Below are 15,777 nucleotides of genomic sequence, written 5' to 3'. Positions count from 1 at the left end.
TTCTCACTCTCTCCATACCTCTCTCCATCTCCACAGAGTTCTGGCTTCTCTACCCATGCCCAGGACCAGAAGATAGCCAACATGTTTGAGTTGTCTGTCCCCTTCAGAGAGCAGCACTACCTGGCTGGTCTGGTGCTGACTGAACTGGCTGTCATCCTGGACCCAGAGGCCGAAGCGTCAGTAATCATAAACTGTGTTACTGTCTGTGTGTTTGTGTTTGTGTGTGATAGGGAGACCGAGAGGTTATGTCATTTGGCTCCTTTGTCGCTCTCTGTCATTCTCGAGGCAGGCTCCTAGGTGGTTAGTACATTTTGTTACTGTGTGTGAGGGTTACTGTGGTCACGTGGACCTCATGTTTCTCTCGGTCATTCTGTACTTTCTGAAGGTCTAGGGGGGTACTGTGCGTGGCGTGCTATTGAGAAGGTTTCTCTCCTTTGACCTATACTGTGTGTCTTTGTCATTTTTGACCCTCTCAAGGCTAAGGGGCAGTACATTGTGTGAGTGAGTGACTGTTAATAAGCAGGGTTATCGTTCATCTGACGTATACAATGAGTATTCAAAATATTAAGGACACTTTCCTAATATTGAGCTGCAGCGCCCCATTTTGCCCTCAGAACAGCCTCAATTGGTCGGGGCATGGACTCTAAAGGGTGTTGAAAGCATTCCATAGGGATGCTGGCACATGTTGACTCCAATGCTTCCCACAGTTGTCAAGTTGGCTGGATGTCCTTTGGGTGGTGGACCATTCTTGATACACACGGGAAACTGTTGAGCGTGGAAAAACCCAGCAGCGTTGCAGTTCTTGACACAAACCTACAAAAATGATGATGTGAACATCTGCCCCATATAGTGACAGTTTAAAAGCCCAGCTGGTGATGGTATTGGACTTTGTCCATATAGCCTATGAATGGTCCATGTTATCAGGTATGCTGTTAGCAGTAAGCGTTATCACCTGTAGCCCAGCTGATGCAGCATAGAGGCTACCCCATGCTTCAGCCTATTTATTTATAGCTAATCTGCATTTACCCTATTGGGCTAATCATTAGCTAGATCCCAAATGTGATCTTTTAACAAGTTAGCATCCTATTGGTGAATTTTATGTCCCAGAAAACTTGCATAAACACATTGAATGTAATGTAGGCCTACCTGTTAGGGTAACTTGGGGTAACTTGCGCCGAATACAACAAGTGTAGACCTTATCGTGAAATGTTTACTTACAAGCAGTTCAAGAAGAGTTAAGAAAATATTCACCAAATAAACTAAAGTAAAAAAGAATTAAAAGTAACACAAAATAACGAGGCTATATACAGGGGGTACCGAGTCAGTGTGCTGGGGTACAGTTTAGTTGAGGTAATTTGTACATGTAATTAGGGGTGAAATGACTATGCATAGATAATAAACAGCGAGTAGCAGTAATGTACAAAACAAATGTGGGGGGAGGGTGGTGTCAATGTAAATAGTCCGGTGGCCATTTCATTAATTGTTCAGCAGTCTTATGGCTTGGGGGTAGAAGCTGTTAAGGAGCCTTTTGGTCCTAGACTTGGCGCTCTGGGACCACTTGCCGTGCTGTAGCAGAGAAAACAGTCCTTGACTTGGGGGACTGGAGTCTCTGACAATTTTATGGGCTTTCCTCTGACACTGCCTATTATAGAGGTCCTGGATGGCAGGAAACTTGGCTCCACTGATGTACTGGGCTGTACGCACTACCCTCTGTAGCGCCTTACGGTCTGATGCCGAGCAGTTGCCATACCAGGCGATGACACAACCGGTCAGGATGCTCTCAATGGTGCAGCTGTAGAACTTTTTGAGCACCTAGGGACCCTTGCCAAATCTTTTCAGTCTCCTGAGGGGGGAAAATGTTTTGTTGTGCCCTCTTCACGACTGTCTTGGTGTGTTTGTTTACTTAACCTTTATTTAACTGATGTGGACACCAAGGAACTTGAAACTTTCGACCCGGTCCATTACAGCCCCGTCGATGTTAATGGGGGCCCTTTTCCTGTAGTCCACGATCAGCTCCTTTGTCTTGCTCACATTGAGTGAGAGGTTGTTGTCCTGGCACCACACTGCCAGTTCTCTGGCCTCCTCTCTATAGGCTGTCTCATCGTTGTCGGTGATCAGGCCTACCACTGTTGTGTCGTCAGCAAACTTAATGGTGGTGTTGGAGTCGTGTTTGGCCACGCAGTAGTGGGTGAACAATGAATGTTCATCCTAAAAGTGCATTGACGACGTCGTCCCCACAGTGGAGTACAGGAGTGGACTAAGTACAAACCCCTGAGGGTCCCCAGTGTTGAGGATCAGCGTGGCAGACGTGTTGTTGCCTACCCTTACCACATGGGGAGGCCCGTTTTAGGAAGTCCAGGCTCACGTTGCAGAGGAAGGTGTTTAGTCCCATGGTCCTTAGCTAGTGATGAGCTTCGTGGTCACTATGGTGTTGAACACTGAGCTGTAGTCAATGAATAGCATTTTCACATGTGTTCCTTTTGTCCATGTGGGAAAGGTGAGTGTGGACTGCAATTTGAGATTGCGTCATCTGTGGATCTGTTGGGGCGGTATGCATATTGGAATGGGTCTATTGTATCTGGGATGATGCTGTTGTGAGCCATGACCAGCCTTTCAAAGCACTTCATGGCTACCGATGTGAGTGCCACGGGGTGGTTATCATTTAGGCAGGTTACCTTTGCTTCCTTGGGCACAGGGACTATGGTGGTCTGCTTGAAACATGTAGGTATTACAGACTCGGTCAGGGAGAGGTTGAAAATGTCAGTGGAGACACTTGCCAGTTGTAATGTGCATGTTTTAAGTACACATCCTGGTATTCCATCTGGCCCCGCGGCTTTGTGAATGTTGACCTGTTTAAAGGTCTCACTCACATTGGCTACCGAGAGTGTTATGATACAGTTTTGGAGAGACAGAATGAAGCACCCATGGATAGAGAGAAGGACAGCAAGTACTAAAAGCAACCTTTTCAGCTTTCAAACTCTCAAGAACAACTCTCAAACTCACCAGAACAGCTGGTGCTCTCGTGCATGCTTCAGTGTTGCTTGTCTCGAAGCGAGCATAAAAGGCATTTAGCTCATCTGGTAGGCTCGTGTCACTGGGCAGCTTGCGTCTGGGTTTCCCTTTGTAGTCTGTAATAGTTTTCAAGCCCTGCCACATCCGACGAGCGTCAGTGCTGGTCTAGTAGGATTCGATCTTAATCCGCTTTGCTTGTTTGATAGTTCTTATGAGGGTATAGCAGGATTTCTTACAAGCTTCCAGATTAATGTCCCGCTCCTTGAAAGCGGCAGCTCTAGCTTTTAGCTCAATACGGATGTTGCCTGTAATCCATGGCTTCTGGTTGGGATATGTACGTAAGGTCACTGTGGGGACGACGTCGTCGATGCACTTATTGATGAAGCCGATGACTGAGGTGGTATACTCCTCGCTGCCATTGGATGAATTGGGACATGCTTAACACCCTGGCCGTCCTACAATCTAAGCTTGATGCCCTCAATCTCACACAAATTATCAAGGAACCTACCAGGTACAACCCTAAATTCGTAACCATGGGCACTGTCTTAGATATCATCCTGACCAACTTGCCCTCTAAATGCACCTCTGCTGTCTTCAACCAGGATCTCAGCGATCACTGCCTCATTGCCTGCATGCGTAATGGGTCCGCGGTCAAACAACCATCCCTCATCACTGTCAAAAGCTCCCTAAAATACTTCAGCGAGCAGGACTTTCTAACCGACCTGGCCCGGGTATCCTGGAAGGATATTGACCTCATCCTGTCAGTAGAGGATGCCTGGTTGCTATTCAAAAGTGCTTTCCTCTCCATCTTAAACAAGCATGCCCCGTTCAAAAAATGTAGAACTAAGAACAGATATAGCCTGTTTCACCCCAGACTTGACTGCCCTTGACCAGCACAAAAACATCCTGTGTCGTTCTGCATTAGATCGAATAGCCCCAACAATATGCAACTCTTCAGGGAAGTCAGGAACCAATATACTCAGTCAGTTAGGAAGGAGGAGGTGAGGGCCCTCGGAGTGTGGAGTCAGGAAAATAACCTCTCAGTCAACGTCAACAAAACAAAGGAGATGATCGTGGACTTCAAGAAACAGCAGACGGAGCACCCCCCCATCCACATCGACGGGACAGTAGTGGAGAAGGTGGAAAGTTTGAAGTTCCTCGGTGTATACATCACAGACAAACTGAAATGGTCCAACCACACAGACAGCGTGGTGAAGAAGGCGCAACAGCGCCTCTTTAACCTCAGGAGGCTGAAGAAATTTGGCTTGTCACCTAAAACACCCAAACTTTTACAGATGCACAATTGAGAGCATCCTGTTGGGCTGTATCACAGCGTGGTACGTCAACTGCACCGCCCTCAACCGCAAGGCTCTCCAGAGGGTGGTGCGGTCTGCACAACGCATCACTGGGTGCAAACTACATGCCTTCCATGACACCTACAGCACCCGATGTCACAGGAAGGCAAAAAAAAAAATCAACCATCCGAGCCACTGCCTGTTCACCCAGCTATCATCCAGAAGGCGAGGTCAGTACAGGTGCATCAAAGCTGGGACCGAGAGACTGAAAAACAGCTTCTATCTCAAGGCCATCAGACTGTTAAACAGCCATCACTAACAAAGAGAGGCTGCTGCCAACATACAGACACAAATCTCTGGCCACTTAAATAAATGGACTTAATAAAGGTATCACTAGTCACTTTAAATAATGCCACTTTAGTAATGTTTATATATCCTACATTACTCATCTCATATATATATATTCTGTATTCTATACCATCTACTACATCTTGCCTATGCCGCACGGCCATCTCTCATCCATATATTTATATGTACATATTCTTATTCATCCCTTTACATTTGTATGTATAAGGTTGTTTTTGTGAATTTGTTAGATTACTTGTTAGATATTACTGCATTGTCGGAACTAGAAGCCAAGCATTTCGCTACACTTGCATTAACATCTGCTAACCATGTGTATGTGACCAATACATTTGATTTGATACCTCACACGCTGTCTTTTGTTTCCGCAAAAGTTTTTGGGTCAAGAATGACAAAACAATTGTATAGAATTAGCGTAAGCTAGAAACGCCATAATGCAATGCATCAGGAAATTGTTTGGTCAATGTGTTTGAACTTGTCCCTGTCCAAATAAACAATAACCTCTGTCTTTCTCCCTACCTAACCTATAGGATGTTTGGCTTACATAAGAAGGTGGTCAGTGTGGTCCATAACCTGCTGTCCAGCCATGACTCCGACCCCCGCTACGCTGACCCTGAGGTCAAGGCCCGTGTCGCCATGCTCTACCTGCCACTCATCGGCATCGTCATGGAAACGCTGCCCCAGCTGCACGACTTCACAGGTGGGTCTAAATTCTACATTTAGCCTTTCCCTGTCCTAAACTTTCAGGAGTATTCTGAGTCTGTAGATATGTGGAGTTTATCCATACTTGAATGGCTGTGTGATTAGATAGATGGACTATCAGGTGGCTTTAGAAATCTTTGGGCATCCCACTGGTTCTGGTGCTGCTCAGGAAAAGCCCATTAAACAATGTCTGCAACTCTAATGTGCTACTCCCGACTAATTTTGTTTTGTGCTTGTTGATCCTGATTGGTTTCTCTCCTCTCCCCCCCTCATTTATGTAGAGTCCCATATCCAGTGGGGCCGCCCTGGGGGAGCTCAGGGGTCCGCAGATGGGGCCGGGGGGGATGAGTCTGTAGAGGACGGCAACAGCATGATCAGTCAGACTGTTGCCATGGCGATAGCGGGGACCTCAACTCCAATGTCCCGTCCCAGCAGCTTCCTGCTCAACCCACAGGCACCTACAATTCCTGTTCTCTTTCTCCATCCCTTCCTTGCTTATTCCCTCTCTTTTCTTCCGGTTACTTTCTCTCCTTCTGTTAAGTTCCCCCTTTCTACCTCTCTGTTTTGCTCACCTTTTTCCCCCTTGGTCTTTCCCATCTCTCTCTCTCTCCAGGCCAGTCGTCCGCACGCCACCTTCTCAGCAGAGTCCAGTCGCAGTCTGTTGATCTGTCTGCTGTGGGTTCTGAAGAATGCAGATGAGTGTGTACTACAGAAGTGGTTCACTGACCTATCTGTCTCCCAGCTCAACCGTCTGCTGGACATGCTCTTCCTCTGTGTCTCCTGCTTCGAGTACAAGGTAACGTGACACCTGGAGCACAGAAAAGGCACGCGCGTGTTGTAGATCTATTGTAGTAATTGTTAACTCGAAATGACACAACGACAAGGTTCCAATTTAACAAAGTTTACTATACTGTATGAACACACTACAAGGTAGCCATTACACTCACGGCTAGGTCCATCCACGAACTAACTTCCTGCGCAGCCGCACTCTTGACTGAGTGATAGCCCCGTAATAACAGAAATATAGGGATACTTAAAACATGAACTTAACAATCTCCCCCTTTTCTTTAAAGGCAAATTAAACATCAACAACATAATTCAATGTCCAAGTATTATTTAAGTTCCCCATTACAAATGGGTTTTGTGACAGTTTTTATTTGTATTACTCAAGCTGCCACTTTCCATTACTGAGAGCCTGTAGGAGCACAAGACCGGATGCTCCCTTTTTAGTCAGACAGTCAGCAAGCTGTTCCTTTGTGGTCGACCACAGAATCCGCTGGATTCTCTGTGCTTGAATAAGTTCCTTGATGCTGCTAATCTGAAGACGAAGTCTTTTCTCTGTGACAGACTTGGTTGACTTCAAAGCATCAACTAATGAGTAGTTGTCAGTGACACAAACTACAGGTAGAATGTGCCGTTTTGTCTCACCAGTGGTAAGCTCTGAGAACAGAGTTGCAAGAAAGATCGCATTGTCAATTCCATCCGCAAGAGCAAGTGTTTCTCCAGCAAGTGTGCTTCGGACAACCCTTCTGATCTTTTTTGACTGCTCTGTTCCCTGCAAAAATGCAGATTTGATGTCTATGGAATTAAGTTTCCATTTTTTCTGGCAGATCACGGACATCAGCAATCTGAGTGACTCTGAGGCGCATGTCGGTGAGTCTTTTGGGAGTTGTTTAGCAGCCAGCTCCTCAAAACCTCTAGCCACTAGACGTGCTTTAGGCACTATTCCAGTTAAGGACTCTTTAAGGGTACACACCCACCTTGTTGAGACACATTTTTGGCCAATGTCTGTAACTTCCTCAAACACTCCATTTTTCCTCCAATTACTGAGCTCATCTAGCTTAGCTGAGTCAAATGACACGTCCTTTGTTTCAAGTACATCATCATTTTGAATGTCATTCTCGATTTTCCATTGGTTCAATTCTGAGATTATCTACAAGTGACAGGTCAGCTGACCCTGTTGTACCAGAAAGTGTAACTGGTTCAGAGTACTGCAAGTTGTACCAGTTCTGGTGTTTTCCTTTGGCTTTTCCTGCTCGTCCAATGATGGTTGCTGTATGTGGAATACCACTTTCTCTGTCCATGTATTTAACAGTTTGTCCAGTTTTCAGATTGGAACATCCATGTTGTCTTAACACATGTGGCTGTTGTTGAATGTTTTCCTCATTTGAACGCTCAACAGTATTATCTGTGGCATGTTTGAAGGTCTCTGCTCCATTTCCTGTGTCAGTTTCAGTGTCCATATCATTGGATGTGACATCTGGTAGGTTTGTGTCTGTTACTGTCTCCTTTTCATTAGGATGATTCTCAGCAACAGCCCCTCTATCTTGTTGATAATTTACTTTCTGCAATCTTGAGTGATGCACCCTGACAATGATGCCTCCGTGCCTCACAAATATCACCACACCATCTTGGCCAATGACTACTCCCGGTCCCTTCCACTCTTGACAGTCAACTCGTTTGTAGTACACTTTGTCTCCAGTTTCGTACTTCTCATCGGTGGGTCGTAGCTGTTTACGCAGAGCCCTGCGAATTCTTTCTGAGCACTCTGCTTCAGTGAACGCTTTTCTCGCTGCATGTAGTGCTGACAGGTGCTGTCCCACCCATGCACTCACACTGGCCCCTTCTAGTGCTGGTGGCTTGTCAACCAGTACAGAGGGAAGATTAGGGTTCTGCCCGAACACTAGTTGGTATGGGCTGTAACCATGAACATTGTGCATAGAGTTTTTTGCCATCAAAGCCCAATCTAGGGCTGTGTTCCAGTCACATCCATTGTCTTGCTTCACTTTCAGCATGATCTCTGTGAGTGTTTGATTATGTCTCTCCAGAAGTCCATTGCTCCATGGACTGTATGCAGCAGTTGTCTTTACTTCCATGTTGAATTTCTCTGCCATTTCTCTTATTTCATTATTATTGAATTCTCCTCCATTGTTACTGTACAATTTCTGGGGAGGGCCATGCACACTTACCCAGGAATGCATGAAGTGCCTGACGACGTCACTGGGTTTCTTTGTATTCACAATGCTTCCAGTGCTGAAGCGTGTGAAGTGGTCGATTATGTGAAGGTACCACACACTTGGTGCTAACTCATGTAGATCTACAGCCACTGTTTCATTGTACTTGGAAGCTAGTGGCAAACCAACAGCTGGTTTGGGCTTAGGTTTACTGTATTTTTGACATGTCTCACAATTGTTAACTATCTGCTGTAGAATGGAAATACTCTCATCATTATTCCCTGAACTGCTGAGTAACTTCTGAAGTCTGTCAACTGTAGCATGTCCAAACTGTTTGTAAAGCTTTAAAAAATACTTTGTTTTTCTTTTGTGTTCATGTTCTCTGTGACTGTCAGAATCTCCATGTGCTCTGTGTCCGTCCGAATCTCATTTTTGCATGGACTCTGTGTGATGTCTTTGTCTAAAATGTTTACACAATAGTGGCCTGAGGTAGTAAGTTCAAGAGTCACTGGTTGTTTAAACATCACTGCCTTGTCATGTTTTATGTCTAGTACAGCCCCTGCCTTCTTGAGGGAAGCTTTGCTTAATAGTAAGGGGACATCTGTAGGGACCACCTCTGTTTCAATGTGACACTTAGACTGACCAATTTTTGCTGGTATCTTAACTCTCTTGGTAGAATGGACAATTCTCCCATCTCCAAATTTGAAAGCTCTGTTGCTTGGTGTGTCAATCATATTTTGTACTTCTTTCATATTTAGTTCACTAACATAGCTATCAAGCCATTTTGCACCACACACTGTCCGTGTACATGCAGTATCAATAACAGCAGATCCTAAGGATTCAACTATAAAAAATCTCAGTATCAGAAGCAGATTCATTTGAAAACAGTGTAATGTTACACTGCTCTATATCTGTGTTTACATTTTCCTCTGTTAGTTTAACTTGTTCATTTTTATGAGGACAGTCTTTAACCCAATGGTAAGTGCTTTGACAAACAGCACATTTTGATCTCCTTCCATATTTGTCCAGTGGATTTGTTCCGGGAAATGGCGCCCTCTTCAGGTTGTCTTGAACGTGACTTTTTGGCGCCTTTTCTCTGCTGCTCAGTGTAATATGCTCCGTCACTCGCTTGCATTCCATCTGTTAACGGCGCGACAGACGTCTTTTCACCAAAAATTCTTTTTAGTGCCGACTTCATTGATGCAAAAGTCAGTACAGTACAAGCAGTCAAAGCCAACTGTTTCTCCCTACCATCTAGACAGGCAGTATCTAGCAACTTGAAAGCTAACACTGCATCCGGGAGAACCATGTCGTACTTGCGCATCCTATTGTACCTTTGTTCGAAATCAATGATGTAGTCCGTCATTGCAACCGAAATATCTCTCGAAACACTGTCAAAGTTTGAATATGCCTCGTAGGCACGGTCTTTCTCTTCTTTAAGAAATACAGAATCCAGTGCTCTGATCAAAGTTCCCATACCATCATCATTGTTCAAATCCTCAACGGATATTTCCAGTGCTGTATCTCTCGCTCTTCCGTCGAGCGATAATACCACCGCAAGTGCTTGCTTTTTCGCGTCCAGATTAGTAACCCGTGTCCAGATTCCAAGTTCATTTTTCCAACTTTCGTACGACCTCTTCTCGTCGAAGCGAGGTGGCACATTGTAGTTATTAGCCATCCTCTGCTACCAATGTTAACTCGAAATGACACAACGACAAGGTTCCAGTTGAACAAAGTTTACTATACTGTATGAACACACTACAAGGTAGCCATTACACTCACGGCTAGGTCCATCCACGAACTAACTTCCTGCGCAGCCGCACTCTTGACTGAGTGATAGCCCCGTAATAACAGAAAAATAGGGATACTTAAAACATGAACTTAACAGTAATGCCTCAATTCTGTATAAGCACGTCAAGTGTATTGCCTCACTTGACAGTCCATTATTTCGTGCCTGGATAAGACTGGGTGGAAAGAAACTTATTTCAAAAGGTTCTATGAATTTGTACTTCCCATATGTACAGTTGAAGTCGGAAGTTTACATACACGATAGCCAAATATATTTAAACTCAGTTTTTCACAATTCCTGACATTTAATCCTAGTAAAAATTCCCTGTCTTAGATCAGTTAGGAACACCACTTTATTTTAAGAATGTGAAATGTCAGAATAACAGTAGCATGATTTATTTCAGCTTTTATTTCTTTCATCACATTCCCAGTGGGTCAGAAGTTTACATACACTCAATTAGTATTTGGTAGACTTGCCTTTAAATTGTTTAACTTGGGTCAAACGTGGGTCAATTTTGGCCCATTCCTCCTGACAGAGCTGGTGTAACTGAGTCAGGTTTGTAGGCCTCCTTGCTCTCACACGCTTTTTCAGTTCTGCCCACAAATGTTCTATAGGATTGAGTTCAGGGCTTTGTGATGGCTACTCCAATAACTTGACTTTGTTGTCCTTAAGCCATTTTGCCACAACTTTTGAAGTAGCTTGGGGTCATTGTCCACTTGGAAGACCCATTTGCGACCAAGCTTTAACTTCCTGACTGATGTCTTGAGATGTTGCTTCAATATTTCCACGTAATTTTCCTTCCTCATAATGCCATCTATTTTGTGAAGTGCACCAGTCCCTCCTGCAGCAAAGCACCTCCACAACATGATGCTGCCACCCTCTTGCTTCACGGTTGGGATGGTGTTCTTCAGCTTGCAAGCCTCCCCCTTTTTTCCTCCTAACATAACGATGGTCATTATGGCCAAACAGTTCTATATTTGTTTCATCAGATCAGAGGACATTCCTCCAAAAAGTACAATCTTTGTCCCCATGTGCAGTTGCAAACTGAAGTCTGGCTTTTTTATCGTGGTTTTGGAGCAGTGGCTTCTTCCTTGTTGAGCGGCCTTTCAGATTATGTCGATATAGGACTCGTTTTACTGTGGATATAGATACTTTTGTACCTGTTTCCTCCAGCATCTTCACAAGGTCCTTTGCTGTTGTTCTGGGATTGATGTGCACTTTTCGCACCACAGTATGTTTATCTCTAGGAGACAGAACGCGTCTCCTTCCTGAGCGGTATGACGGCTGCGTGGTCCCATGGTGTTTATACTTGCGTACTATTGTTTGTACAGATGAACGTGGTACCTTCAGGCATTTGGAAATTGCTCCCAAGGATGAACCGGACTTGTGGAGGTCTACAATTTATTTTCTGAGGTCTTGGCTGATTTCTTTTGATTTTCCCATGAGGTCAAGCAGAGGCACTGAGTTTGAAGGTAGGTCTTGAAATACATCCACAGGTACACCTCCAATTGACTCAAATGATGTCAATTAGCCTGTCAGAAGCTTCTAGCCATGACATTTTCTGGAATTTTCCAAGCTGTTTAAAGGCACAGTCAACTTAGGTTATGTAAACTTCTGACCCACTGGAATTTCTGATACAGTGAAATCTGTCTGTAAACAATTGTTTGTGCATGACTTGTCATGCACAAAGTAGATGTCCTAACCGACTTGCCAAAACAATAGTTTGTTAACAAGAAATGTGTGGAGTGGTTGAAAAACAAGTTTTAATGACTCCAACCTAAGTGTATGTAAACTTCCGACTTCAACTGTGTGTGTGTGTGTGTGTGTGTTTGTTTTTCGGAGAGGTTGGGTTACAAGTGGAACTGAAGTATCAGTTGGACCTTGTGTGCAGTTGACTAATAAAGTAATCTTAATCGGAGAGCTTTCCTTACTCTTTTCGGCTTTCCTACTCTTTTCGGCTCACCTTACTCTTATATAATCCATCTCTCTTCCATTTTACCTCTCTTGGTGTGGCGCAGTAACCCTGTGTAACTTCTCTCCATCCTCATCATGGAAAAAGGCCCACATTGTTTTCACCATGCAGGGGAAGAAGGCCTTTGAGCGCATGAACAGCCTGACCTTCAAGAAGTCCAAGGACATGAAGGCCAAGCTGGAGGAGGCCATACTGGGGAGCATCGGGGCACGGCAGGAGATGGTCCGCCGCAGTAGGGGACAGCTAGGTACACACGGAACACACACACGCATTGGGAAAAGTGATCTGAAAATGACCATTCCATCTCTCTCGCCTTCAACTTCTCTTTCCCTTTCGCTCCACATCTCCTTGCCTTCTTTTTCCCCTCTAACTTCTCTCCTCCTCTTATGTCGTCGTCTCTTCCCCCACCCGGTAGAGAGGAGTCCGTCAGGCAGTGCCTTCGGCAGCCAGGAAAATCTGCGCTGGAGGAAAGACATGACACACTGGCGCCAGCACAGCGAGAGGATGGACAAGTATGCTTAAGCTTTTTACACACACACACACACACACACACACACACACACACACACACACACACACACACAGAGAGATGCACGCACACATCGCCATCTTACAATCCACTCAGGCCCTATAGTGGGGCTTCTTAAAAGAAACAAGAATCTAGTTTGAACAGAACAAGCCCACACCGAGCGATATGGGTCGGATTCCTGATGCTACAACAGAAGAATACACGCTGATTGACCCTATCCTATTGTTTTCAGATGCTCAGTGTTTAAAACGCCTGTAAGGCACATGCGTCTTTTCCTCCATCCCATTTCATCTGTGAACTCATTCCTCCGAATGTTCTCGTGTCTCACTGTGCCTCTGTGTAGGAGCCACAGATCACTCAGGTATTGTATTGAATGGTCCCCCTGGAGTCAGTGTGCTGCAGTGCTCTGAGTTCCTCCTGCTGCTTTGGTGACCTGACTCATTACCTCCGAACCCTGAACTCTGACCCCTAACCTCTCCTGTAACGGTGCTTGTGGTTTATGTCTGTCTGGCACCTGCAGTGGGACTGCTGGTCCTTTAACCAGTGTGCAGTGCTCATTTGGGTTCTGACCGACGTGTGCCTCTATTCGCTATTCTGGGTTTAGATGGGTGAAATCAATGTGATTCTGTCTTAACTGGTAGGTTCTCAATTGGTTGATTTTAGCATGTGTGACAATTTGCACAGTAGAACATGTAGATGATTGTACAGCATGTGTACTTGCCAATTAGACCCGTTTGTAATACTGAATGTCCATTTAATCAACAACAAAAAAATGGATAAGCACTTTCATCGATATCACATCTTCTATTGGTGTGGCCTCTCTACCTCTACCGCTCTCCATCCAACCAGTGCCTCCCTAACCTTCCTCCTGTCTTACCTCTGCTGCCTAACATGCTGACCACACCACTCGCGTCACGTGTGCGAGCATTGCGAAATAAATTTACACATGCATGTTATTCAATCATTGCACCCACACTGCTCGCGAGCGTCTGCGTGGCCAGGCGCTAAAATAGAAATTGGTTCTACTTGTGACGCTCAACGCGCTGCAAGTCCGACCTCTCCCATCTCCTCATTGGTTTTTAGGAGCACATACCCACGTGGGTGATTGCGGTCCGCACTCCAGTCAGTTGTAGTAATGCACTGTAAAGTTGGTTGCCAACCTTCATATAAAAGAATAAAAAGAAGCCTGAAGGAAGGAGGGGAGATGATGAGAACCTAATTTGGTTTATCGTTTTATCTGTGGATGAATTGTCGGAGAAGTGGACCTTGTTCATTTCAGGTAAAATAACAATCCAATGTTTATATCCCAGGACAAATTAGCTAGCAACAGCAAGCTAGCTAGCTAGCTAAATTGCCATAAATGTTTAATGCTTTTTGACCTGTCCCCAAATTAATGTAGTTGGTTCAGAGTTTGTTTTGATATTTCAACCTGCGTGTCCTGATCGCGTCTGGTGTGGGTGAACAAAATCAACGTGTGCGCGTCCGGTTTGGTCAGCATGTAACTTCCCCCCCCCCCAAGGGTTGGAGGTGCGTTTGGGTCCCTGGTCCCCTGCTCTCCTCTCCGTGTGCTAGCCATGCCATGCAGCGCGTAGCTACCGTGTGCTCTGGACTCTGTGGTGTACTGTGTGAGTAATGTGTCGTGCAGGTTTAGAGACGGCATCCTACTACACAACCCAGGAGCCTTTAGTAGTTAGGTGTGTAACTCATCAACTGTAACAAAACATGTCATAACGCCCCACCACCATCATCCTACTCTTCAACCCCTCCATACACCAAACCCCTTACAGTACGTTGCACATGGAAGAACTCCTATCTGTGTGCGATGGCTCGAATGTGACTGTCAGGCATGAGTGCTGTGGCATTCAAGGGGACCCCATGAGTATGGAGCTGGCCGGCGGCCATTTTGGAGAGTGTCTGACCGTCTGTCACGTCCTGTTTCCCGTGACAGGACCCGAGCGGAGCTGGAGCACGAAGCACTTATTGACGGTAACCTGGCAACGGAGGCCAACCTGATCATTCTGGACACTCTGGAGATCATCGTCCAGGTACAGAGGAATGACATTTCCACGAGCAGCCCTGCAGATCTTGCGATGATCGAGATGCAAGACTTTGCTCTCACACAGTCACTAGCAATATCTGCGCATGTGTACGTGCACAAGTTCGCTTCACGCTCTTGCAGCGTGGCAGCCAGGGCACCAAAATAGCTGATAAGTACAGCCTCGCGCTTCAACACTCTTAGTTGTTGTGGAAATGTGCCCACTATGCTGTTTACTCTGTGCACCTATGTCATATCGCTGAGTCTACCTTTAAGAGGCACCAGACTCCCCACACACGCACGCACACAGTCAGGTTGAAAGATGGACACATTTGCAAACCAAATTTCCCTCTGGGGATAATACAAATTTATTGATGGATTGTGATATGTATTTTTAAATGTTGTTTTATTTAACCTTTATTTAACTAGGCAAGTCAATTTCGAGCAAATTCTTATTTGCAATGACGGTATTTGTGTATCCTAGACGGTGTCTGTGGCAGAGTCGAAGGAGAGTATCCTGGGCGGAATGTTGAAGGTGCTGCTCCATAGCATGGCCTGTAACCAGAGTGCCCTCTACCTCCAGCACTGCTTTGCTACACAGAGGGCTCTCGTCTCCAAGGTCAGAATTGACTTCCTGTCTACAATCGTGTCGATATTTTCCATCGAGGAGTTGCACTTTTTTAAAGAGATTTTGTGAAGTCAATTTGTAAAACGTCTGCGTATTGTCTGTTTATCTCTGTGTATCTGTTCTGTTTCCTACTACTGTTTATGTGTGTGTGTGTGTGTGTGTGTGTGTGTGTGTGTGTGTGTGTGTGTGTGTGTGTGTGTGTGTGTGTGTGTGTGTGTAGTTCCCAGAGTTGCTGTTCGAGGAGGAGACAGAGCAGTGTGCTGACCTGTGTCTGCGTCTACTGAGGAACTGTAGCAGCAGTATTAGCACCATCAGATCCCATGCCTCCGCTTCGCTCTACCTGCTCATGAGGCAGAACTTTGAGATTGGCAACGTAAGTACAACGTCAGGACAACGCACAGCAAACACGGACGCATACGAGTACTGTCTACCTGCCAGCTACTTAACCAATTTTCAATACAACTATTGATCCCTTTAGAGGTCATTATTGATGAAACG

General features: G+C 45.3%; 1 protein-coding gene across 11 annotated transcripts in view; it reads left to right on the top strand.

Moving 5' to 3' along the window:
• LOC106584026 (dedicator of cytokinesis protein 7) overlaps nt 1-15,777 on the top strand; it is a 105,927-nt gene that overhangs the window by 79,646 nt on the left and 10,504 nt on the right. For 6 of the 11 annotated variants that reach the window (XM_014168813.3, XM_014168812.3, XM_014168810.3 and 3 more), the window contains 9 exons: nt 37-176; nt 5,201-5,370; nt 5,654-5,826; nt 5,986-6,168; nt 12,199-12,334; nt 12,503-12,599; nt 14,565-14,661; nt 15,136-15,270; nt 15,500-15,652. In XM_014168813.3, coding sequence (XP_014024288.3) covers nt 37-176; nt 5,201-5,370; nt 5,654-5,826; nt 5,986-6,168; nt 12,199-12,334; nt 12,503-12,599; nt 14,565-14,661; nt 15,136-15,270; nt 15,500-15,652 — 1,284 coding nt within the window. Of the gene's footprint in view, nt 1-36; nt 177-5,200; nt 5,371-5,653; nt 5,827-5,985; nt 6,169-12,198; nt 12,335-12,502; nt 12,600-12,959; nt 12,978-14,564; nt 14,662-15,135; nt 15,271-15,499; nt 15,653-15,777 lie in introns of all 11 variants that reach the window. The other 5 variants (XM_082967904.1, XM_014168808.3, XM_082967903.1 and 2 more) reach the window with 1 other exon arrangement.

The sequence above is a fragment of the Salmo salar genome, chromosome 23 (assembly GCF_965601325.2).
Source record: "Salmo salar chromosome 23, fSalSal1, whole genome shotgun sequence".
NCBI lineage: Eukaryota > Metazoa > Chordata > Actinopteri > Salmoniformes > Salmonidae > Salmo > Salmo salar.
Note: the sequence above shows the minus strand (reverse complement) of the source record. Positions and strands in the feature narration are given on the sequence as shown.